This window comes from Cornus florida, unplaced genomic scaffold (genome assembly GCF_030987335.1).
Source record: "Cornus florida cultivar Cherokee Brave unplaced genomic scaffold, ASM3098733v1 CherokeeBrave_3.0.0_Hap2_Chr06, whole genome shotgun sequence".
NCBI lineage: Eukaryota > Viridiplantae > Streptophyta > Magnoliopsida > Cornales > Cornaceae > Cornus > Cornus florida.
In genome coordinates this window covers 76026386-76053062 of record NW_026775576.1, presented here as the reverse complement: position 1 = coordinate 76053062, position 26677 = coordinate 76026386, and the positions used below count along the sequence as shown (strand labels likewise).

Sequence of the window (26677 nt, the reverse complement as noted above, 5' to 3'; positions counted from 1 at the left end):
CCCTATTAAGAAAATCACTGTTTTAACTGTTAGTGTATGAGTTTTGAAAATAGTGAAGTAAAATAGTGATCTTTAATTGGAATTTTTAGAAATTACAATAAAATGAGACTTCATCCTTTTCAAATCCTCTGTTTTGAAATGTCCACATTCAACGTCCAATATTTTGTTTTTATAATTTTTCCCTTGAAATCCTACCACTTTCCATCTAATTCCTTCATTCCAAACGCTGTTAAATCACTTTTGCACCAGCATAAAAAAAGTCTAAGATTTATCCTATGATATTTTGCACTGGTTGAGGAAATTTTAAGATTTGCAAGTCTTCGTCACTTTATTTGTCTATTGCTATTGTCAAGTGACAGTAACTACATTGAAACAAGTATTGGAGTGTACAATCTAGCTCTAGATGCTTTTACACTACAGAATCATTGATGCTCTGGTAAGAATCATTCCCAGTTCCCACAATTAGGACCATGTAAGTGATGGTTTTTTTTTTTTTTTTCATAAAAATTACTAATTATTAGGCGTATTGATAATATCACTTCGATTTGAACTTATCTGCACAGCTAGAGCTTTTTATGTTAGAATTTCTAATCTTTGTTTATTTTTATGTTATATGCTGTTTCAAAATCTTATTTTACACATTTCAAATATCATAATGATAAGTGTTCTAGTCTCCTAGTCGTTCTTGATTGTTGAGCAGTTAGCGAGAGTATAGACCAATCCCGTATATGAACATTCTTATACTCTCACTCAAATCCTAATGCTATGCATTATACAAGCATGCTGCTGTAAATGATGATAGAAATGAGCTGAATTAAACCTAATACAACTTTATGATCACAAACCTTGAGACTAAAAGCACATTTGGCAAAAGAAAAGCCAAACAAAGAACAACTACCTAAACTGTTTGATCCCTACACCTTAAGACATAAGTACTTTCACCATAACCTGAATATATAAATCATTGATTATCAAAACAACCTGTATACAAAGTAGCTTTATGTTCCAGAAGAAAGAAAAAACACTGAAAATAAAGCAGCTTAACAAGTCTACTTTTGTCTTGGTGGCTTTGGGTCTTAAGTTCCAAGCTACAGGTCAAGGTTTTGGTAGAGAGAAGAGAAAAAAATAAAAATAAAGCACTGCTTAGCTTAAGCAGCAGCTCCAACTGGCACACCACCCTTGAGCCTGGAGGATCCATATAGTGTTTCTTCAAACCGGATAATCTCATTCTTTGATCCGTAGGCTACTTGAGTCCTATCATCAAGATTTACGATAACCTTGTCTAGCACAGACTGTTTGCCATCGCTACTGTAGCCTCCGGCTTTTTCAATCAATAATCCAAGAGGAGCCACCTCAAATAGCAGTCTCAGCTTAGCTTTCGTAGTTGGGGATGTCACATTTGTGAATATACCTTTCTCTTTCACAATGATCTGCATTTTAGAAGACAGAACAATAATGAGTTCAACTTGAGTCACTTGATTTTTCAGAAACAGTCCCTAAAGTTAAAGTATGACAAAAAAAAAACCATGGAGGAGATGCGAAGACCTGATTAACATCCGGCACCATCCCTCCAGTGTATCGCAAAGTGTATTTCTCTTTTACATAGTATTTGATCAGCTGTTGTTGACAGTTGAGAAGTTAGAATATAAAAATATGATCCATAGGCCAAAAAAAATGAAATTAAAGTAAAGGAAAAAAGTTAAAACCTTGTCATAGTCAGGGTTGTCAAATGTGGCTCTCAAATTTCCAGGGGAGAACATCTTTCCCTCACCAATTTCCGTCGTGTCTTTGACATGTAGCCATTTTCCTGATTGCCAGGAAAAAAAATTTGAGAGAGAAAAAGAGAGGGATTTGAACACCCTTTACTCCAGAGTAATAGAACATAGTTTAGAAGCAACAGTCAATTTTTGTACTGAGGGCTGAGGAAATCAAAATGACAGAAAAATGCCTACATTCCTAATATTTTGACAATATTGTTGTTAACAAACCTTCATCGAGAAGAAGGAACTCATGGGTGCCGGGGCAGTCTTTCAGAGCAAGAACATATGTAGTTCGAGGTCCGTAAATCCCCATGGCAGCAGCAACTTGATCTCTCCCTTTTATGCCAGTCAACTTATCTCCCGGCCACACCCCAAAGATTGTGCCAACTGTGAAGTTTGTGTCAACGATACTAGAGCCATCAAGCGGATCAAATGCAACACTAAATCCACCTGTTTATATTGCAAAAACTGAAAGGGTCATGAAAGTAAAATTTAATTAAACTTTGTTGAGATGATCAATTTCCGAATTTGATTATAACTGCAATATGTGATCTCTAAAAGGATCACAATGTTTACAAACCTTCAGCCGGCCCTCCCATGTCTTGGAGCTCGGGTACTTCCTCCGAGCAAGCATATTTGCAGAAGTGTGAGTAAGTCAAGGCCTAAACATCAAAAGAAACTCCATACATAAGGATGAATTTTCAGGAGCAGATTTAGGAAAGAATGAGTTAGGTCATGATTCATGAATAGTGAGCCCTCAAATGTTTTTAGAATTATTAATATCAAGAACTTTTACTTACAGAGTTTACAGGAGTATGAAAGTTTAAAATGGCCATTTTAGAGGTTGTAAGAGTACCTAACAATTGAAGTTTCGAATTTAAATGTATAATAAGCACTCTATATGTGCCTTAGCCTTAAGCTTCAATTTAAAGAGACAAAAAGTACAGGACTTCATAAAAATGAAATGATATTAGAGGTCATTACAATCCATTCTTCAATTTAATGCAGCTTAAGAGTAATTTAAATTTTTCTGCATCATTAATTCTAGTTGGAAAACTAATTGAACCAAATGTTAAGCCTGCCCTTTGTGGAAAATTTGAAAAGGACTTATTTGGAGGTCACAAAACAGATTTAACCAAATTCAAATTCAAACCCTAACATTTTTGTTTCTTCTTAGCATTGTTTTCAGCTTTGAAAGACAGGCAAAAAGAACTTAATAGTATAGAGTGGTCAGGCAAGTCTTAATTAACCTCAAATAGAAGCTTGTCAGCGAGCATATCAACCGCGAGCTGCTCATCTCCAAAAGAGTTGACACAGGCTGTTCCTCCACAAGAAGCTGTTCTCACTTTGAAGGCAATGGTCCTCAGTGCTTCACCCATGCACATCATCAACCGGATTAGTCCCTTATCCGGTGTCGCCTTTGCAAGGAACTCTTCCTACAAATAACAAACTCCCATAAATCCAATAATGTTTACAATTTCACCAAATGGATGAGTTTTTTTTTAATAAAAATATTTGGTTCTTAGAATAACAAACTTACCAAGCTATCACCAATCTCGCATTTAGTAACGAGAGAAGAGTTCTTTGTCTTGGAAACTTTAAGTGATGATTTTGGAATGATCCGTAGGGACTCCCCAAATAGAGAGCTTGTTTTCAGATTCTGCAACATTTAATTCACCATTTCCGTTTTCAGATTTAAGATAAGGTCTATGCTTGTATGAGTTTGTGAGCACACAAAATTTTCATGCTTCATACATATTACAGTTCATGGCATAATCATAAACATATACTAATATATAGTATTCAAGTTTTTTAAAAAAATTACATAAAAAAGCACTTCATTTAAGCATCTAACAAGATACACTAAAGCTCCAAGCACCATACCCTGGAGCTGAAGGAAGGAGAAATGGATGCCGGAGACATTAGATTAGTCGAATGCCGGGAAGAAACACCGGCCAGGAGCGTGCCGGGTGCGCAGCATGCCATGCCAGCCTCCATGCTTGTGCAAACAAATGTGAGAATTGAATGGTTTTTCAGAGGCTGCTAATGCTTGGTAGTGTGTTTTTTTAGCCTCTCAACTGATTTTTGGGCATGGACACAAGATGGAATATGGTGGGATAATAGATAAGCGGTTAATTGTGATGTGCCACGTGGCTGATGTTGAATATATATGCCTGGTATGATCAGAGAGGGTTAACTACCATCACTCAAATTTATGTGGCTCAAAAATATATATGTGGTGCAAGGAGATATGGTATTGGCCCTCTATGATGTGTTTGTTTTGAGCATGTTGGCATATGCTTAACGTCCTTTGCTCTGCCTATGTCATGGGGGTTAGAACTGTCAAAATTCATGTCTTCATCTGGTTGTGTCTAAAGCAAACTGAGGGCAAACACCTTCCCGGCCTAAGCGGTAGGGTTGCTCCCGTTATCTTTGGAAGTCCTATTTCGAATTTTTGCACCCCTACTAACCAGTAATTTATAACATTCTTGTCATGAAAATATACAAAGTAATTCATAACATTCTTGTCATGGAAATAAACAAAGCACAATGTTCAATCCTCTTTCTGAACTTTTTACATATTTGAAATGAACTCAAATTAAAGAACATAATATTTCATGAATTACTTGAGTTTTGGACATGTAATCAAGATGAAACTAGCACAAGCAAATAGCAACTCACAAATTCATCGAGATCAATTGGGATAAATGGTGTATTTTAGAATAACTAGTAAGTTTCAAGGTTAAAAACACATCTCTGGAATGACATTACTAATTTACTCAGGTCATGAACCAAATTAACCATCCAATCCTTGAGCTGAATTAGAGAAAGGAGTTGACTTTACTGTGCCTTGGTCCTTATTGCTAGTGCAACACACTTAGATGCTCAGAGTAACAATATCGTGTTAAGTGAACATTATGAAATAATGATATAACATGCTTCTTGCACAAGTGATGTGAATAATGTGTATAAAATTACTCTCCTGTGAATGTCTCTTAAAAAACTCTCGCTCTTAACTCTCATTTTTTCAATGCATTTATTATTGTGCCGGTCTAGGGCAACAATATTGTCTTTTTGTGAATGTGTTTAAGTTCATAAACTTTGCTCTTTATTTTGAAAGAAGAGGGGATACTACTTAGATCATAAATGATTAAATTATATATTTGGCATAAATTATATTTCTTCTTACAATTGATATAATAACTTTTAATTTATGATAATTTTTTATGTGTAAAATTGTGTAAAATTACAAAAAAGAAAATAAATAAATTTTTCTGTAACATTCACTTGATCGTTTGGGCTTGAAAACTTAGTTGACCCAATGACTTGACAAAACCATGCCCAACTTGTAGAGTTCGGAGCAACAATTGGGTAGGGTATATAAACAAGAATGGGTGATGTTGAGCAAGATGGACCAGGACACAACTTGTGTTTTTCCTATCCACTTGCATAAAAGAAGTGAAGAACTAATGATGTCCTTTTGCACTTTTTATTTATTTTTATTTCTCCATTATTAAATCATTAGATATAATTGAATTATATTGTCTAGTCTATGCCATTTAAATTAGGGAAACAATTTTACAAGATAGCTATAAGTATGTAGAAACAAATTTGAAGGAAAGTGATTTTTCATAATCACTTAGTTTATCTATAAAAAAAATAATTTCATTTTTCATAAACACTCATTATGTAAATTTATAACTTTGCCCTTTCTTTTTGTCTCTCTAAAATAAAATTAGTCTTGTGCATAATTTTTTATATTTATTTTTAAAAATGATATAATCCTTTTGTCTCATTGAATCTCTCATAGAAAATTAGTAATTTAAATTTCGACGTTGCTTATTTTGTTTAAAATAAGTTAAAAGGGTATGATTTTAGACAAATCCATTTAGACTTGTTATTGAGTTCAATGTTAATAATAATGACAATTTAAGTAAAAAATAATATCTTCTTGTATGCTATCCAAATTATTAAACAATTTTTTTCTACAATTTTCTTGCAAAATTTTCGTTCAAACAAAAAATATATACAAATAAATAAATAAATAAATATATATATATTTGAAAGAATTAAATATATATATATATATATATATATATTTTTTTTTTAATTCTTTCAACCAAATGAAGCGTCAAGATTAAATTAGACTTTACAATAAGTATGATTCACAGAATCGATCCGAACCATTTTTAATACGGTTCGAATCGGATTGGTCTCAATTGTCCTAAAACGGATCCATCCAATCAATCAAATTAGGGTTCTAGGAAAAAAGACCGCGAAGAGAGAGTTGAGAGGGCTGTGACTGCATCGTCTGTTGGAGCATTTTTGTTGATTCGATTCGATGGAGTTTGGAGCTTGTGCTAGGGTTTTGAACAGCAATCAACTCTGTTGTTCTTTACCTATCCGCAGACATCCCCTATCGAGAGACCACTCGTTTTCGTACCATCCTACCACCGCTTCATTTCACAGTTCATCAACAACTCTGCGCAGAGATTGCATTTGCAAAGCCACCCTCAAGGGAAGCAACACCACCATCTCCGTAGAAAAGGTCATTCTTTCACCATTTTCTCATATGCATATGTTAATTTGTTCTGAAATGATATGATTTCATGAATTAATTGTTTTTTCTCTCACCATCTTATGTATATATAAATATGCACAAATTGGATGCTAATAAATGATTTTATGTCTCTGAAAGTTTTTTTTTATTTTTTATTTTCCAGGTGAAGTGGATGTCTGAAGAACATTCTCATGATTTTGAGCTTCCTAGTATGTTAACAGCTCTATCCCCTCTTGATGGTCGTTATTGGAGTAAGGTGAAGGACTTGGCTCCTTATATGAGCGAATATGGCCTGATTTACTTCCGAGTTCTAGTTGAGGTACTTTCTAACATGAACTGTCATATTGTTGAAACAAATTATGCTTATGTTAAGAGTTATTGATTTTAATATTTTTTTGGTGGTGTGAATTGTGGTGGCTTATTTACATACAAGAGTCCGAAGAAAGAAGATGAGTGAGTACTTGATGCATATTGTTGACTAATGTGACTAACTGACTATAGTTTATGAATACATTACATGGAAATACAAAAATGTGTGCTTTGTTCTATTATACTGGTTCAAATTATATCACTTTCTTCTTCTGTGTGCCTCTAGTTTAATTGGGGACCCCCACCCCCTTCTCCTTCTTCATCTTGCTATTGTTTTGAAAATGTAATTTATCTGATGGATAATCTTGTTCATTATTCCGTACGGTAAATCTAAAACTGATTGGGCATATTTGCCAATTTTCAAATTGATATACACTGATTCAAAGTACACTTTTTCTTATTTATTTGCTGCAGTTTATATGGATTTGCATCAACTAGACTACTTGACTTAAACCTGATTGGGTTATGCTTGAGCTTGGGGACTAAAGCTCAAGCTCAGCTTTCTGACAGTTTGATCAGCTTGCAAGCTGCTTAGGCTTGGCTAGTTAACATCTTTAAGAATTGGCTTTAACAGTTATCGGCTGTAAGTTCACATTAGTGAGTATATAGTGACTCCACGTAAACATGTCTTGTAAAAAATTAAAATTTGAGGTCATACATAAGAAGTTGGTGCCTGCATGTTGGTTAATGTGATATTCTAATATATATCTTTTGGCATATATATTGTATGTATATCTGTAAAGAAATTTAATGATTAATAAATGACCATTGAATTTGAAGAATTTATTTGTGGGCCACTGCCATCTGTTCATTAGCAATGGTCTTGTTAGAAATCAGTTTTTTATTAAACGTGCTTAAAAATGGGACTCAAGTTCAGTCCATCAGCTTATTGAATGAGTTAAGCTAATACCAAGTTGAGTTTGAGCTGTTCTATGAAGATATTGGTTCAGGAAACAAAAATTGAAGAGATTGGTTGTACTGTACCCTACTTGGTTTTGCTGCTTTTGCTCCCAACCTTAGGCATGGATAAGGTGCCAAAATGTTGTGCCAGTATACAGAGAGAAAGAGATGTTATCAGCTTTATGTAAGGAACTAAGCCTCTAATGGAGAGTTTTGACTTACCATGTCTAGTGGTCCTTGTCGGTGGCAGCAGAGCCAATGTCTTGGAGACAGGTACTCAATAATGATGATTTGGGTTGGTTAATTCGCCGGGGAACTATCGTAGAGTGATTAATTAATCATCTAAGCTGGTCATGAGCAGGGAACATTGTGATGGCCTTATCTGCTAGTGTTGTAACTTGAAAAATGAGCTGTACCTGTGCCTTAGTTAGACTAAGCCATCTACAATTCTATGACAAGTTATCTTAATTAAGAGTAATTGGGGTTACTCAATGCTTAGGTTATTGTTGAATTTTTAACATTATTGCTCACTTTTTTAAACTTTGTTATACTTGTGTTGATTTTCATCTTATGAGAATAATATTCATGTTTATTCTTCTGTACACTTTTTGTAATTCTTTTGGGTGAACTTTGGAACTCTATCAGATCAAATGGCTGTTGAAGCTTTCTCAAATCCCCGAAGTCACTGAGGTCCCTAGCTTCACTAGAGAAGCTCAGTCTTATTTACAAGGCTTGATTGACGGATTTAGTATTAGTGATGCTATGGAAGTTAAAAAGATTGAGAAAGTAACAAACCATGATGTGAAAGCAGTGGAATACTTCTTGAAACAGAAATGCCAAGCACATCCAGAAATTGTCAAGGTTTGGGTTTACTCTTTTAGTTTCTCGAGGTACTGAAATAATCCGCTTTAGTAAATACTAAATAATTGTACTTCTATTGTCAAGTCTTCACCTGCTGTGCTGTTAATGACGATAGTTTCATTATTAGAAACTTTTAGGAGCATCTAACCATCTCTCTCTCTCTCATTGTAGGTGCTTGAGTTTTTTCACTTTGCCTGCACATCGGAGGACATCAACAATCTTGCACATGCATTGATGCTGAGAGAATCAGTGAACTGTGTCATATTTCCTGTTATGGATGATTTGATCAAGGCAATATGCACCATCGCTAAAGCTAATGCTCACATTCCTATGCTTTCTCGGACTCATGGGCAGGTAGCATAGTTAGTTTACACTGAGTAGCAATTTAGTGCTACTGTATTATAGGCAACTGAACAACCCCTGCACTAATACTACCCCCTCTCCTCCTCGGCAGAAAAAAGAAAAAAGGAACTAAGAGTGTACACTTGACCAATAATTTTTATGTTAGTATTTTAGATATGGATAAAGTACACTGGCAAGAACTAAAAATGGTGAAAGGGAGAAAAGGAAACGAATGAGGAAATTATGATAAAAATTCTTTCTGAGCCATCCTTAAATTTCGACTAAGACCCAAATTTTGATCTTTGAGCTCCATTCAAAATTAACGTTGTTCTAAATTTTTTTTTTCCCTAAAATTTATTATATAAACTCTTCCATGCCAGGCACATGAAAGCTGGTAAATACATATTTGTTTGAACAAGATTACATGATGGAATCAACTGCTTGCTTTAGTTTTTGAACTATGGAAGTCATGAACTGATTACACAATTTATTTTTATTTTGTTATGTGTTGTAGCCAGCTTCACCTACAACTTTGGGAAAGGAAATGGCAAATTTTGCTGTCAGGTTAAGCAGGGAAAGGCGGGAAATTTCTCAAACTGAAATAATGGGGAAGTTTGCTGGTGCAGTTGGAAATTACAATGCACATCTTGTTGCATATCCTGATGTCAGTTGGCCTCAAATTGCAGAGGAGTTTGTTAGATCTCTTGGATTAAGTTTTAATCCCTATGTGACTCAGGTATGTTTCATGCACTTAAGTCCTTACTAAATAGTCTCTTTGCTGCTTATTGAACAGTAAATGACAGGCAATGTGCAGCAAAGAGACTATTTAGTTGGCAAAGATACTATTTACGTATCTAGTTGAATGACTCGGGCAGTGTGAAAAAATGTGTTTCGAATAGTGAATGACATATCTAGGCACCTTTCAAATGAGAGGGCATATTTATTATTTATGCATTATCTATTCTGAGTTATTAATTTTGTACTTGTTATGCAGATTGAATCTCATGATTATATGGCAAAACTTTTTCATTCAGTTATCCAGTTCAACAACATCTTAACAGATTTTGACAGAGACATATGGGGCTATATATCTGTAGGTTATTTTAAGCAGGTGAGTGTTCTGACGGACATGTGAACATTTTAATATTGGTTTTCATTTTCAAGTGATCATAAATCAATTTATTCCCAAATGTCAAGCAGATAACTAAAGCTGGTGAGATTGGATCTTCAACAATGCCTCACAAAGTGAATCCCATTGACTTTGAGAACAGTGAAGGCAATCTCGGTGTAGCTAATGCATTTCTGTCCCATTTATCCACAAAGTTGCCTATTTCACGTTGGCAGGTATAAAGGAGTCAGGTTTCCTTGAGTGTTTGCGTGTTTGTACTTGTGTGTGTTTTATTGTGTATCAAGCCCAAGATTGGCATTGGTAGGCTATATGATCTAAGGTCCTGAAATTGAGTTCTGTCCTTCATGTTATGAACATTGCTACAAGGTAATTATGATTTGCTTGCTAATACTGCTAATACAATTTAACTCAGTATAAAGTAAACACAAGAGGACAGTTATAGCTTACCAGAATTTTATGCGTGTTTTGCAACTATTTTAGGTAATGGTATTACCATGCTAGAGTAAGGCACACTTCTTCTTGAGCAATGATAGTATCCTTCTCTACTCTATTTTTCGCAGCGTGACCTAACTGATTCAACAGTTCTGAGGAACATGGGCATGGGATTAGGACATTCTCTTCTGTCTTACAAAAGTGCATTACAAGGGATAGGGAAGCTTCAGGTAATATGATTTTCAAGTCGTGGTGCTCCTCTTCTGGAAGGTGCATGCATAACTAAAGTTTTCAGGAGCTATTTGTCCTGTAGTAATATGGACATACTTGTAATTGTTCATCTGATGATCTTAGTATCTGCTGGCTTGCAGTAGCTACTAACAGAATAGTAATTCTTAACTACAGAGCCATTGCTCTTAGTTTATGCTCTTCTAGCCGCTGTTATTTTAGGGTTGAGCAGAAAGCTTTAATTTTCACCATTCTGTTTTTTATTTTATTATTATTTTTTTTCTCTTATTAATTTTGTTTGGCTATAGGTCAATGATGCATCGTTGACTGAAGACTTGAACCAATCATGGGAGGTTCTTGCCGAACCAATACAGACTGTACGTATCCTCCTTCAAGTTGATCCAATTTTAGTGTGTCAGTTGCTTGTATGGAATGACAGTAGTTTATATATTATAGATTTATCATATTAGTAAGTTGATTCTTTAGCAAATATAATTCCTTTTTAGTAGAAAGGAAGATGGATAAAAACTTACTCTTTCTCCTATTATTTAATTCCTCTAATTACGACATTGATAAACATAAGATAGTACTCAAGGTTCCAGAAATTAATAAATCCATGTGTTTCATGTAACATTTAAAATGAGTCCCTTTTCTTTGAGAAGTCATTTGAGTTTGTTTATTTGTTATCTTCCACGTTTGTTTGAAATGGGGCCATCCTTTAGATATTAATCCCCTTTCGTTTTGGCTTTAGGCATCAGTTTGCAAGAAAGTGGTCCAAATGGGCCCTTATTTCGTACCAGTCACTGTTGTGAGCCATTTTAGGGCTTGTTGACATTTTGTAAACACATGCTAATCTCACCATTCCAGATTCTTTCTCATACCCCAAACCTAGGCCAGAGTTAGAATTTTCGGAGCCAGGTGAGTAGCATCAAAAGACGAGAGACCTTGGATTCTTGTGATGCATCTTTGTTTCTTTCATGCTTTTTTTTTTTTTATATATATATTTTTTATTTTTTCAATGTGAAGATTCAACAAAATTGTGTTCATCTCCTCTGATATAATTGGATACATTTAAACCATCATTTGATGAATTTTAATTGTTGATCTGAGTCTTGTTTTCTTAGGATGACTTACCTGAGAAATGGGGTTAGCCTTTGATCTTCTTGTGTACTCAGTTGGACAGATTCCACAAATGTTGCCTTTTTCTACTGCTGTTTTTTCTTTTTTAAATGTTTTCTTTTGTCTATGTGATATTCACTAAATTGCATTATGGTTGTTTTTATTTACATTTTTCCCTTTTTGGGTACAGGTCACATGTGTGAGTTTATTTTTTATTTTTTCCTTTCCGGTTATTGGTAAAATCACATTATAGTTGATTTAGCATTGACACTTTGAATTTGAATTGTGTGGGAACTAGCTAGGGCTGCAACTTGGGCGGGCTAACCCAGCCCAGCCCAACCCCAACCTAGAAATTTTAAAATTGGGGCTTAAAATTCACAAATTGGGTTCATGTTCGGGTTGGGTTTTGTCAAAACCCAGACATATTTGGGTTGGGCTCGGGCTCAACCCAAACCCAACCCAAAACCCAAAATGATTTTTTTTTTTTTTTTTTTCTCCTTTCTCTCTCCTCTCTCTTCTTTCTCTTTCTCTCTCTATTGCCGCCATTGCCATCCCCCGCCCTCAGATCGACCGCCGCCGCTGTCTTCACTTCCAAAAATTAAAACAAAACCCATACATACAAGTTAGCAGTTGCACAGAGAGAGAGAGAGAGAGAGAAGGGGGGGGGGGGGGGGGGGGGGGGAGCTTGAGAGTTGAGAGAAAGAGGCTAAAGCTTGCGAACGGCGAACTCGAACTGGAACAGCGGGCGATGGAAACTAAAAGATATGGGTTTTGATTTTTTGAACAATCTGAAATCATATGCCAATATGGGTTTTGATATAGCTAATAGGTTTTGAACTTTTGATTCTTCCAGACAGATAAATTAATTGAAATATATGGGTTTTGAACTTCTGATTCTAGTAGATTTTGTAGTTTACAGTTGCGCACAGAGAGAGGGAGGGGGGTAATAATAATATAATCAAATATATATAATATACATATATATGTAATATATAATATATATAAATTTTCGAAAAAAAAAAATTATATAAAAAAAAATCAACCCGACCGAACCCATCCGAAAATATTCGGTCTGGGTTATGACCCCAACTCATGTTGGGTACAATTCGGGATGGCCGAACCCAACCCGATTCTGGTTGAGGTTGGGTTGGGGCTGGGCTGGGTTGGGCCAGCCCAACTTGCAGCCCTAGAACTAGACATACGATAAGCATTTGATTGTAATAAATTAAACTATGGCTAATTAGCTTGGCCTACGCATGTGATTTGCCTTGGATGACCAAGTGTTGACAAATAACTTAAGTGGATAGATGGGTGGTATAGCTACTATAAATCATACTTAAATATTTTACTTGTCTAAGTTTATGGGTTTACATTTATATATGAATAATTTCAGTTGTGGTAAATCTGAAACAGAAGTACCCCTATGTTCTATTCCAATAAAGAACATTAGTGTTGGCCTGCCTACACAGGTGATTTTTATGGAAAGAGTAGAGAAAACCCTGAAATTTTAAGATATTTATCTATTGCCTGACAGTAATCCGCAACAAGATAATTTGTGAGGGTTTCATTTACCTGATAGCTTCATTTGGAATTATATGCTTTCAACGTTTCTGGGGAGAATTCTTATGTTTGCCACATATTATCCTTATTTTTCGTTTTGGGCATTGGTGGTTGTTTCTAAACAAAAATTTGCTTTTACGTATTCAGGTGATGCGAAGATACGGTGTTCCAGAGCCTTATGAGAAACTAAAGGAACTAACTAGAGGAAGAACAGTTACTAAAGAAAGCATGGCCCAGTTTATTGAAGGTTTGGAAGTGCCTGCAGAAGCAAAAACAAATCTCTTGAAGTTGACACCCCATACCTATGTTGGAGCAGCAGTGGAATTAGCTAGGAACGTAGATATGGCCGTGAATTTGGTGAACGGGGTTAAGGTCTTAGACACTGAGAGTTAGAAGAGTTCCCATTTAGTTCGTTGTGATTTGGTATGGTCATATCAAAATTTCTTACCTGTGTTCTTCTTTGCGAATTGATATGAATAGGTAATGTGTGAGACATAAGTAGTTTTGAGATGTTGCTTTATCTAGCAAAGAGAGAACACATACATGATCTGAGAAAGGGTTAATTGCAAAAAATAAACCCTCCTGTAATTTATTAAAAGGTTTTGACAAGGTACTAGCTAATCATAAAAAAATGATTGCAAGATAATGCAAACTTTTTGAGGGGGTCAAATTTCTTTGCAAAGTTTGTATAATACATGAGAGTTTTTCTGTAATTGACGTCGGAGAAAAGATTGCTTGTAATATTACTATGCCTAATATCTGCGGATGAAACCTGAGGCTGAAGTTTTTGTAAACCACTTTCATTCTGCAAGTATTCCAAATGTAACTATATACAGTATCATGCTTTGTAGTTTCAGTTGCCTTGTGTCTATTCATTGTCATCCAAGTTCAATTCAGGTGAACTCTTAGACTCTTTTGATATGCTTTTATTTATTATTTATTTATTTATTATTAAATTGTGAGACAAAATCATAGAATTATGGAGGAATTATTGAGCTTTTGAAACAATTTAATTAATAGGTAATGAAGCCATTCTATTGTTTATGCTGCATCTATTCTATTTTAGGCAGGTCAAAGCGAAATCAATTCTGTGATAAGATCAACAGAACATGTGAGTGAGACCTTCAATTTGTGTGGTGTATCTATCAATTTCATATATACATACATGTGTGTGTGTGTGTGTGTGTGTGCGTGCGAGAGAGAGAGAGAGAGAGAGAGAGAGAGAGAGAGTTTATGAGTGAAATGGAATATTCATTTCTTATCTCATAGAATAGAATTGAATTCCAAGTTGTGTTGTTGGAATGTCAATGTAATTGAAAAGGCCAGGTCAAGTGAGTGTCCTGCGAAAGCAATGCGAAATTAGTGCAGAGATTGAACGTGTTTATGATTGTATCCCAATTCTAGGGGACTTGTCAATATAGCATCTTGCTTGGTAATATAAATATATATATATATATTCTCAAAAAGGGTTTGATAGCCTCCCGGCAATTCCGGCTGGGCCTGGGCCCAATCTACTTTGATAGAGCCCTGCCGATCTATGAGCCAGCCACCTAATGGCCAGGCCCAATATGTTTTAATTTCTAAATCGGGCTGATTGATTTTGTTTTATATACCCATTCGTATTTATTGAAAACTACATGTATTTACAATGTTTTCCAAGTTTACAATTTACAAAGTAAATTAATTGATATAAAATATGTATCTGAGCAGCATAAAGTATGAAGTATAAGTAAATGAAAATTTGAAGTGTAAAATCTACAAATATACCTTTTGAATTAAGTATATATAAGCTATAGAAAAGCACATATATCCTAACAATATAAGTTATACTTGGAAGGTATAAGACAAATTTATTAGCTATACTTGATTGTTTGAAGTGTATCTCCTGATGTTTTCACTTTTCAGCATAGGTTTGGTCAAAATAGTTTTGGAAAAAATAACAACTAGGTCCAGTCTGTTAGCTCCATCTGCATAAAAAAACAAAAAGGTTAAATCAAATTAAATTTTTTTGAGCAAAAGTTTATTTTTCGGGCCACTCTATCTTATTTGTATTCGGATACTTTTGAACTAAAGATACGACGTATACGACATAACTCTTCTTATTTTAATAATAGGACAAAGTACAGCAAATCTCTCTAAATTTGTAGCATTTTTTCAATAAACTCCTTTATCTACTTTTTTACCTTCTAACTCAAAAATTTAAATTATTAACTTACATATTAACTCATTATTCTCATTTCACTTATTTGAATAACTTATCAAATCAAATAAAAACAGTAGTACATATCATGAAAAAAAAATTCAATATTTGTATCATGAATGATAATACGATAACGTCTTTACATACCATGTCACTTTCTCCCTCATCAAAATACCTTTCCGTCTCACACATTCCTAAATAAATACTAAAAAAATAAAAAAATCTACTCTGTAGAAAGCATTCAATTAGGGCATATGAATACTAATTGATTCCCTACCCGAAAAAACACTAATTGAATCCCATGAAGATTCCGAATCTCTGCAACAAATTATGTGTCCTCACACACAATTATCGGTCCTCACTTATATATATATTGATAAAATTTTAAGAATAGAAATTTAAGTATATAATTGGTATGCCTTAAAATGCTCTTAATTTTTCTCCTTGATTCTGCGTTTCTCTCACTTCCCCTTTTTCTCTCCTTAAATTGTGCTGAGTTTCTATTCCTTCTTTTATTTTCTGTTTTAAATATTTGATTTTAAATTATATTTTATGGCAAATCATATCATTCATATCATATATCACGAAAATCAGTCATGATATTTATTTCTTTGTCAAATGATACTGAGTTGCATTAAGATCTTGCGTATATTTGTTACGGAACTTATGGGACTGATACATTGTATCGTGTCCTAACGAATTAAAAAAAAAAAGAAAAAAGAGAAATTAAATAAAAAAGCATTGGGTTGAATTGTCCAACTCAACTTTGACTTTTCTCTGCCTTTTTCCCGAACACCTTGATTTACTCTAATAATTTGGCTTTTATTAGTAAAAGACGAATCAGTCCCTCAATTCCCAGAAGCACCTTCCAGCGATACGATATTAGAAAATGAAGAGCCCTCTACGCAACTACTTGTAGCGATCCGGATAATGGCGAAGCTTCTTCACAGAGGCACCTTTTCCCCCAATTCCGATTTCCGCTCGGCCTCTTTCAACAACCACACTCTCTTCAATCTCGCTCTTCGGTAACACACTCTCACTCTCTCTCTCTCTCTCTCTCTCTCTCTCTCTCTCTATATATATATATATATATATATATATAAACAACCTTTGTTTGATCTGAATTTTACGAGTTGGAGAACGAAAAAACTAGATTTGACTAACTTCACTGTGTATTAAACTTATTACGTGAATGGTCGAGCTGATTTAGAAAACTATTGGAATAATTTGTGGTTATGCTTTTAGATGATTATAGAGAATTTTGAAGACTCTTGGAATAACTGTTGCTGAATCTCTGTATGCAATTGTCTGATGAGTTGACAATCTTCTGAAGCGCTTATATTATTCTAATGAAGAGAACAATCAGATGGTCCTAAATTGGAGTATAATTTGACCAATAGAACTGTTTTTTATCATCTTAGTCATCAAAATCGGATTCTTTGAAATGACTTGTATATATATATATTTTTTTTTCGGTACATGTGATAGGCAAAGAAATTGAGAAGTGAAGTTGATAGCTGATGGCATGCTAATGAAAATTCTTGTAAGTTCTAATTGTGCCTCTGTACTTTTTTTTTTTTTTTTTTTCCAATGTGTAAAGCGATCACACCCCCTTTTGGGCGGCCTCCCCTCCAGGATGGGGAGGTTATACCGCTAGGCCAAACGTCCTTTGGCGCCTCTTGTACTTTTTACAATTGTTGATAGTATGATGAGGGTGTTGTGTGAATGACTGGACTTTTGTTGGTGCAGGTGGCTCTTCTATCTTCTGCGAGGGATTTTATAGATTTATTTTTGGTGTTCTAGTTGAACTGTTATTTGGCTGATAGGGCTGTTTACAATGTCTGCATATGGCCATCAAATGGAGCGGCAATACTCCACCCAGAGTCTTTCAAGTAGAGCTGGTTCTGGTAGGCATTGCAATCTTAACTTTTCATGTTCTGTTGAGAATGAATGCTGCTGGGTTAAAATGATATATGATGAGAAACAATAATTAACTCCAATCGGGAGATCAAATATGATTGATGGTTTACGGGTATCCAATGACTTTGAATCGAGATCCTACTCACTAAAACCAAAATCATATAAGAAGTTTAAAGAGAATTTTCGGCATGAATTTGAATGTAATGGTAGTGCATTTCTTTTCTCTAAGATGTCTACTGTATGTGTTTGGTTTACCTGAATAAGTTATCTATTCTACAGTTAGGTACAATACTTTATATTAATATTTTTGGTTCTATCTTCATGAGCAGTTATGTTGTTTGTTTTGCCTAATTGCAGAAATGGGAAGCCGTTATATCGTGGAGTCAGGGTTTTATATGTCATCGTGGGCTGCAACAATCTTCATTGCTGCGCTTGTAACAGCTGCGGTTTTATTAATTACTTTGCTAGTTACCTTAACAGTAATGCTGCAATCCTGTCAGAGTAAGAATTCGGGAAATATTGAGATTTGGAAATCAAATGATGATTACCATTTTTGCAAGAGTTTTTCTCTGCACGCGGAGCTCAACAGATTGGATGCAGATTATCACCCTGCTTTGTGCAAGGCTGCTGCCATTCGGTACATAAAAGAAGGGGAATATACAAGAGATTTAAATAGTACAATGTGGCTGGTTGAAAATTACTTTAGTGGGGTCAGACCACTAGACGACGGCCTAGATATGGTGTTGATGGATGTGGATGACTTCTTTCCTTCAAAGTCTCAATATTCCGAACCATTGCAGCCACGGTAATTTCCTTCTGATCTTTAATATATAAGCAGTCATTATGTTGACAATTGCATGGTCATCATCAATTCTCAGAATGTCATATATTTGAATTAGAACTCTGGCTTAACTAGAAGCTGCTAAACATATGAAAATTTCCATCTATAAGAATGTTTCCAAAAATTCCAGGTCAAGTAGAGTTCATGATTTTCCTAAAGTAGGACTGCATGTTGTTTCGATAATGCTTCCACTGCAAATGGTTTGAAACATCGTAAAGAATTATCTGTTGTTCATATGTTCTATTTCTGCTACTTGATCTTGCAACTAGGTTCTTCTAAATAAAAGTATATCCTGCGAATTTAAAAATAATAGCAAGAATTGTTTCCCTGTATCCTTGGTGTGCTAGCTGCTGTATTTTCTGATCATCATTCCCATCTCAAAACTAAAAATCACAAGCTACCAGTCATCGTAATGATTTTCTATGCAGCATGAACATAAATATTGAATACAGATATGGTATGATATTAATATGGTGGTAAGGAAAATTCACTGAAACCAGGATATAAATACAAGAAGAGGACGACTATATGTATGCATATACTTGTCTGCGTTATATGTATGTTCATATCTATATATAATTTAAAGTGCTTTATATATCCATGATGCACGCGTCATGGTTATCTGTTTTTTTAGGCCCAATTATATTGAAAATTGTACTGCTGCTATCCCTTCAATAGGGAGAAGTACTGGGTTTATGCATATTTAAAATGCTTCTTTTTTGTGAATTCACTTTCTTATGCTTCACTTTCTAAACTTGATATGTTACCTGTTTTTCATTGGGGCAATCACATTTAATTTCATTAGATATTATGAAGACATGCCTCGAATCATTACATATCAGTTAAAGAAGGTTTGTATGTCTATTTTGGTACAGACTCAATCAATATGGTTGTAGTGATTGTTTTGAAGAGGCACTACATCTGAAGCTCATGTTTATCCTGAAGCTGTACATGAAACTTCAAGCTGCTGGGTGGCCGTTAATTTTGATATCAAGAGAGCCCGAGAGACAACGTAATGTCACCATAAAGTACCTTGTTTCATCTGGATATGTGAATTGGTCTTCATTGATTATGAGGTATTGTCTTTGCATTAATTATTCTGATCACTATAATGAATAATCGACTGACAAGATGTAGAAAGTTGGTTAAAGGTCTTCCTCTTCTTAGCCCTGCACATTAAGATACTTTAATATTTATAAAACTTTTGCTTATACCTGCTGGACTTCTATATCTAATTAGACCTTCAATTTTCTTGGAGATGCTGTACTTCATTATATGGGTTCTTGAACATATATGATCTTTTTCAATCAAGAATTTAGAAGATGCTAGAAAGTAGGAGTTCTTTGTAATCATAACATCTCTCGGATTGAAATGTGCATGTTCCTGTGGGTGCATTTGGCTGTCAAGAATTAGAGTCCAAGATTCCTCATCCCATGCCCCTAAGTAAGAGATACGCATGAATACTTGGTAATCAAATATCCCTTTCTATTGTTAGGAGATCTTTGGGAATATGATTTGCTATAATCGTTTTTTGGATCAAACTTTCAAAAATAGCCTTAAATTGAATTGGTTACTTAAGGTTATTTGGTTGACCAAAATACCACTTGTGTGAAACTAGCGAGATCAATGACATTAATATTGATGAGCAACTATTTATTTGAATTCCTTAAACAAGTATTTATACATTTTTATTTTAAACAATTTGATTTCTGAATTGGTTTTTTCATCTATTGATTAATTTTATATTACTTAATTTTAATGTAGAACATAAGATAGTAATTTTAGTTAATTCATAATGACTGTAACTACTTTACTTTCAAGTTTGTAATTATTTTCATAAATATTGCTACAAAACTAATATTATTAAGTTGCATTTATGTTTTTTTGTGCTATAGCATAACTGATATTCTAATAGCTTGCGACATACTAATGGGCTCAACAATTGATACTGTTGGACCTCCTTTCATACTTAACCTTTGGTACCCATGGGAATGAGAATACTACTCTTCCCAGGATACCCTTTATATTAGGGTACCTAATTATTGAAGAATGTGATTTTCTTTGACAATAGCATGTGCCAAGAATATATCTTAGGTTGTTTGTGGGTTGTGGGTTTTCTTTTTTAGGTTTGATGTGTTGGATAAACTGATTTTAACTTTTTGTTAATGACTTTAAGTTCCGTCTTGCTATATGGCATTTGGCATTTAGTTCTTTCCTTAATTCTTTGCTTTGATGCATTCTTTTATTCTTTTCTGTTTCTTTTTCTTTGTTCTCCTTCTCTTTTAAGTGCACCAATAGCTTGAAGTTGTTCGTTTACTCTTGAATTTCATATCCATTTGGTTGTGATGGCTGTCACTGTTTGCAGAGTGGATGATGAAATGCAAATGGATACCTTCGAATACTTTTCAAGACGAAGAACTGAACTCCAGAAAGAGGGTTTCCGTGTCATGACTGTTTTCAGCAGCCAGATGGATGCATTGACAGGCCCCTGTTTAGGAAAGCGTGTATTCAAGATTCCGAATCCTATCTATTACAACGTAGAGCATCGAGTTGAACGCACAAAACTACTAAAACAAAATTTAGCCGGGGAACAAGATTACCACAATAGATCAAGTTTCTGAGGTGAAACCACTGTGTTGTGCTTCATGTATAATGAAGGACTTGTATTGAGCAGCCAGATGGATGCATTGACAGGCCCCTGTTTAGGAAAGCGTGTATTCAAGATTCCGAATCCTATCTATTACAACGTAGAGCATCGAGTTGAACGCACAAAACTACTAAAACAAAATTTAGCTGGGGAACAAGATTACCACAATAGATCAAGTTTCTGAGGTGAAACCACTGTGTTGTGCTTCATGTATATTGAAGGACTTGTATTGAGCACGACGTCCCTGAGAAGTCGTCTGCATTGCTTGAGGTGGCTTCCCCGGATTTCACTCATCGATTGGTCGGTCGGTCGTAAAGGGTTTCTCCCACCAAGAGAGAAGGGAGGGAGACAAACTAGTCTTATTCCAGCTATTGTGCCTTTTCCTGTGTATTTCATTGTATATAGTACAGCATTTATCAACAATTTGGTTATTGGTTTCATTAATTGTATTAATTAGTGTTCTATAGGAACGTTCATTTGTTGTCCAAATGGGCTTAAATTTGATGTTGTATTTACGTATCTCATTTGTCTAAGTTCGGGTTGTTATGCTAATTATGTTGACAAATCTGTATGAGGATATTCCAAGTAGTATGGCTATCTATATTTTCAGGGATAACTATTTCTGTGATGTCTTGCATGACATGTTGAAGTTACTTAGATTTATACACGTGGACACTCTTATGTTAGCTTGTTTTGAGCAGAAACGGTGAGCACCAGAAAGTGAACAAATATCTATACGGGTTGGGGACGAGTTGAGACAATTTCTATTCATTATTGTAAAGGTATTAAAAGATTGATAATTTGACTTAATTAATAAAAACAAAGGAGCAAAACAATAATAACATAGTATTTTCAAATTAAATGTTTGTATGAAAATTTATAAAAATAAAAATAAAAATAAAAATAAAAATAAATTTTGATCATTTAGAAAACGTTGCAAAATAATTATATTAAGCAGTAAGCATGATTCCATGAATGCATATTTATAACAAAGATGACTATAATTACATTCTTTATTAAAAAAAAAAAATTCCTGAAAAAACATACATTCTTTATAACATAAAAATTCCATATAGTAAATAAAATTTGATATAGCTGTCATAAGTTAATATTTATATACAACAATACTTTTTCATATAGGAAAATAAAAAAATGTATTGACTTGCCCCACAATATTCATATTTTACATTTTTAAGATCTATTATTGTTGTTTTCTACTCTTTAGTATTTTCAAATCTATATATAAATACAAAAAAAACCTCATCTTCATCTTATACAAATGATGATATAAGCATATTTTCAATCTGTATATAAATATATATATATATTTCGTTGAGAGAGAAATAATTGGAGAAAATCCAAACAGATTCATAATACTATAGGGAACGGCCTATGTAATAATTTATCGTTGATTTCTAAAATTAGCCAATCATGTCATTATTTTTATTATTTTTTAAAATTCAATATATATATATATATATATATATATATATATATAAAATAGAGGGACTACTAATGTATATGACGGAGTAATTTATCTCCTCCCCTCTCCTAATATTGGTAGAACTCTTAACACTCTTCTTATTCTATTTCTACTCTCCCACGGACTCTTCGTCCACTGCAAGCTCTCCGCCAGCGAGTAGAAGAAGCTCCTCCGCCACCTTCTCTCACCTCCAGGTTTTTGCTTTCTCTCACCTCCTCTACCATCTATATATCACTTTTCTCTCACTTCAACCCAATAACCACCAACAAATCATCCCCACAAAGGGTAACACTCTAAATTCATATATCTTGAATTTTTGCTCTGAATTTGGTGTCGGGATTGTTTTTAATGTTTCAATTTGCTTCTTTATATTTGTTAGATCATGTGTTTATATTGTGTTTATCTTGTGATTCATCAAGCATGAAGTTGAATGATTCACCTACTTACTGAAATTGGCGTCAAAATATTGAAATAATTTCTTGTTCAATCTTTCCTTTTTCTAGGGTTTCCACCTGATATGCTCAACTGGATTTGACTCTTAATTTTTATTATATTTTATTTTTTGTTCTTAATTTTCTTTTCAGTTTTTGTGTTCCAGAAGCAGGACCATTCACTGTTGTCAAATTCGCGGATATTTTATTTTTTGTTTTTAATTTTATTTTCAGTTTTAGTGTTCAAGAAGCAGGACCATTCACTGCTGTTGTCAAATTCGTTGCCTTTACTCGCATTCCTCCTCTATTCATATGCATATATGTACACATATGTTGTTTGGATATTTTTGCATCATGTTAAGAGTTGTTCAATTTACTTTTGATTTCATATATTGTATAATGTTCTGAAATTTGGTCCAACATAGTTCAAAAATTTTTCAACCAATAGTGGGTTATGGTTTTCTTTTCCCCATAGTAATGTTATAATTATTAATTACTTGTTTAGAAATTAGAAATATTTTTCTCAAGTAGAACAATACATGGATGAGTCATATTTGATAAAATACATTTATGCCAACACCTTTTGTTTCATATTATGCACAATAAACCACTACAACAAAAGATGAATGGATATTTGATATTGGTCTTGACAGTAACTTTTGAGAATCTCTATTCTCATTGTGATTTATGGATGATGAGTATGGTGGTAAAGTGTAAATTAGGCGTAGCTTTCTTTACATAAAAAACGTTCTTTATAGTTTTTAAAGTTAAATTTGATCTTTATTTGGTAAAGAAAAGGCATGGCATTGGCAAAAATAAACAATGGGGTGACCAAATCAACAAAAAGAAACACCTCTTAGATCCTCACATACAACTCAATCAATCTTTGTAGGTACTCAGTTCAATCCGGAGAAAGATACCCTTCACATCTTATATTAGTTGACACATTGACACCCAATTTGAGCTTTAATACTAGACAAGCATTCAAGAAAGCGTCTTGAAATATTTTTTAGAACCAAGCTCAGGATGTTATGATGAACTCATAGAACTAAGATGATTTTTGACACAGATAGTCTCAAGGCCTGCTACTTGGTATGCATAAAAGGAGGCCAATAATGATTGAGTTCATGCTTCTTGACCAGAACAAAGGCTGTGATCTTAGTTACCGTTTTTTATTCTTAAGCAAACTCTCTGTTTCTTCTTTTACTTAACATGTGGGTGCTCTTAGGCAGTCTGTTTGTTTAGTGGAAATCTACAAGCAATGGTTTGGAGATAGAGTTCTTCAGCACTTGTTGTTACAGCCATTTTGTATGATTTGTGAAATAGAATTTGTGTTTTTCGTTATTTCAAGAAGTGGATACACACACACCCCTAACATATTTAGATGTCCGTTTTCTTATTTTTATTCTCTTAACAGAAAATTTTGCTTCATTAGGAACAGGTTACAGAAGACGTGACAATGAGAAAGAGCAAGGAAATATGTGAGCAAAAAAGGATTATAAAGGATAATACAGTTGATTGTTTTTCAGATATTCCTTATAACATTCTTTTGAAGATTCTGAATTTGCTTCCAGCTGAATTACTCCGGTACAAATATAAGTATGTTTGCAGGCGATGGTTCAATCTAATCACCAACTGGATCTTGTTCGACCAGGCTTCTTTAATCGTCCAAAAGCCATCCCATGGGAAACATCTATACGAAACGCGTCTTCTGGATATCAGTGAAGTCAGACTCAAGGAATTCAAGTTGGAGATGTATGAACAAGTTATTGACATACCTTGTAGAGGACGTATTAGGTCTTGGTGTAATGAATTGCTTTTGATAGCAGACACATCTGAATTTGGGGCACTCTATATTTTCAATCTTATCACCAAGGAAGGGTTTCATCTTCCACAATGTTTAGGCTCAGGCGACTGTGGAGGACATTTTAGATTGAAGTGCGGGCTAGTTCTTACATTTGATAAATTCAAGAGAGTATACAAGGTATTGCATGTAGTAATCACAGACGAGTTGGTTCTATGCGAGATACTTGTTTCAGAACGCAACTCGTTGTCTTTCAATCACTCAAAGTGGAAAAAAATCGACGGACCTGCTCAGATAGGGGAGAGGAAGTATTACTGGTCTGACCCTGTTTCTGTTGAAGGGAGGTTTCTTCATTGGGATGTTAATTCTGCTGAGTACATACTCTCCATGGATATAATTAAAGAGAGGTTTCAAGAGACGCATCTTCCAGAATTTGGTAATGGTAATTCTTCATTGAGCACCTCGTATGAATTCGTAGAGAGGGATGGCCTATTATGTCTTCTACATCCAATTTCTGCAACCCAAGTGGACATGTGGATTTTGAAGGATTTTCATAGAGCAATATGGGAGAAACTACAATCTATAAGAAGCTTAAGCTATTTGTCTGCAAAGATATCTCTGTGTAAAACTCATCCTGTTCCCCTTACTTTCTTTAAAAATGGTAGCATTATAATCTTCAGGAAAGCGGGGTCTGAATTTGGTTATTTTGCTTACTATTTGGAATATGATCGTTTGGTAAAGCTAGAGAGTGGGATTAAGCCCGACGAATGCTGGTTGGTTCAGTCAAAAAGCCTTGGATTTTAGATGAAGTTATGGCAGTTTTTTAACTTGGAGGGAAGAAAATTAGTGGACTACTCAGTCTACAACTTTATTTTGCCATTCTGGGAATGTTTTGTAAATTGTCACCCTTTTAAAACCATTTCTTAGGCTATTATGGGAGTTGAGATGCTTTTTTGTTTCAGTTAAATTGCAGTGAAATAGAAGGATATGTCTCCAAAAATTATTTGGACTTAATTGATATAATTGTTGGATATTAATCTTGAGAATGTTATTCTAGTTTTAACAAGTTTGTGATATAGTATTATAAATATTTTAGTAATGAAATGAACTTGTAAAGAAGTTACTCCTTTTGCAGAGAGAGTTTTTCTGTTTCCTTCTAGGAAGGAAAGGAAGGAGGGTGGGGGGAAGGGATGTATGCTTGTGATGGTATTATTATTACACTTGTGGCAAATGTCCTAAAATCTTAATATCAAGGTAATTTCTATTTCCCACTTTAATCATTTTTTTGGATCTAACTTTCAAAAAATAGCCTTAAATAGCATTGGTTACTTAGGTTATTTGGTTAACATATCATTTGTATCAAACTAATCTAATCTCTATAATACATAGGAATGCACACGGTGCAGTCCGGTAAGGTTCCGGAACCGGTTTCAACGGTCTCTTAAAAATAGTACCGGAATCGTTGTTTATGGAACCGAACCGAACACTAGTTTGGTTCCACAGAAAAAAAGATAATAGGAAAATTTTAGATAAAAATTTTAGACGAGTTAATATAAATAAATAATTTTTTTAGTAGAAAAGGAAAAGGAAAAATGAAAAAGATAATAAAAAAAAAATAATAGTAAAATTTTAGATGAGTTAAATAAATAAAGAAATTTTTTAGTAGAAAAGGAAAAGGAAAAATGAAAAAGATAATAGGAAAAAGAAAAAGAAAAATTACCTTGACTGAGGAAGATGATGAAGCCATGACTGCCACTATTGCTGACTCCCTAGTCACTACAAGATCATGAATCAAAGACCGGAAGATCTGAAAAGTATGTGACCCAGTGACCGGAACCACGAATCAGAGGCGAATAGGCGATGAATCAAACAGTCAAAGACCAGAATTGTGAATGTTATAATCATATATATATATATATATATATATATATATATATATATATATATATACACACACACACACACACACACACGTTTCCTGTAACGACCCAAATCCACTAGATCCGGATCATTAACCGGGTCCTTGGCCGACCCAAAATCATCCAAGGGTAACACGGTCCTTTTACTTTAAAATTCAACTTTAAAGTCCA

The 26677-nt window shown here is 34.3% G+C and overlaps 4 protein-coding genes across 5 annotated transcripts; 3 read left to right on the top strand and 1 right to left on the bottom strand.

Moving 5' to 3' along the window:
* Positions 1 to 944: 944 nt before the first annotated feature.
* Positions 945 to 3871, bottom strand: LOC132312137 (sedoheptulose-1,7-bisphosphatase, chloroplastic). Its single transcript, XM_059810390.1, has 8 exons — positions 3645 to 3871; positions 3301 to 3420; positions 3011 to 3196; positions 2341 to 2422; positions 1989 to 2210; positions 1707 to 1807; positions 1546 to 1617; positions 945 to 1430 (listed from the first exon to the last, which is right to left on the bottom strand). The coding sequence occupies exons 1-8, from the start codon at positions 3756 to 3758 to the stop codon at positions 1149 to 1151; spliced, it is 1179 nt and encodes a 392-aa protein (XP_059666373.1). The 5' UTR covers positions 3759 to 3871; the 3' UTR covers positions 945 to 1148.
* A 2141-nt stretch (positions 3872 to 6012) lies between these two features.
* Positions 6013 to 14117, top strand: LOC132312135 (uncharacterized). Its single transcript, XM_059810388.1, has 10 exons — positions 6013 to 6309; positions 6485 to 6640; positions 8236 to 8451; positions 8623 to 8805; positions 9308 to 9529; positions 9788 to 9904; positions 9994 to 10137; positions 10483 to 10584; positions 10891 to 10959; positions 13409 to 14117. Exons 1-10 carry the CDS (start codon positions 6103 to 6105, stop codon positions 13652 to 13654), a joined length of 1662 nt encoding a protein of 553 aa, XP_059666371.1. The 5' UTR covers positions 6013 to 6102; the 3' UTR covers positions 13655 to 14117.
* Positions 14118 to 16313: 2196 nt separating this feature from the next.
* On the top strand, positions 16314 to 21388 carry LOC132312134 (uncharacterized protein At2g39920). Of its 2 annotated transcripts, XM_059810386.1 has the most exons (6): positions 16315 to 16486; positions 16950 to 17004; positions 17211 to 17368; positions 17739 to 18186; positions 19098 to 19298; positions 20588 to 21388. In XM_059810386.1, exons 3-6 carry the CDS (start codon positions 17299 to 17301, stop codon positions 20841 to 20843), a joined length of 975 nt encoding a protein of 324 aa, XP_059666369.1. In that variant the 5' UTR covers positions 16315 to 16486; positions 16950 to 17004; positions 17211 to 17298; the 3' UTR covers positions 20844 to 21388. The 2 variants fall into 2 exon arrangements, with proteins under 2 accessions (XP_059666370.1, XP_059666369.1); XM_059810387.1 differs by lacking the exon at positions 16950 to 17004 and having other exon boundaries at positions 16314 to 16486.
* A 1016-nt stretch (positions 21389 to 22404) lies between these two features.
* LOC132312133 (F-box protein At5g49610-like) lies at positions 22405 to 25601 on the top strand. Its single transcript, XM_059810385.1, has 2 exons — positions 22405 to 22546; positions 24219 to 25601. Exon 2 carries the CDS (start codon positions 24243 to 24245, stop codon positions 25389 to 25391), a length of 1149 nt encoding a protein of 382 aa, XP_059666368.1. The 5' UTR covers positions 22405 to 22546; positions 24219 to 24242; the 3' UTR covers positions 25392 to 25601.
* Positions 25602 to 26677: the final 1076 nt, after the last annotated feature.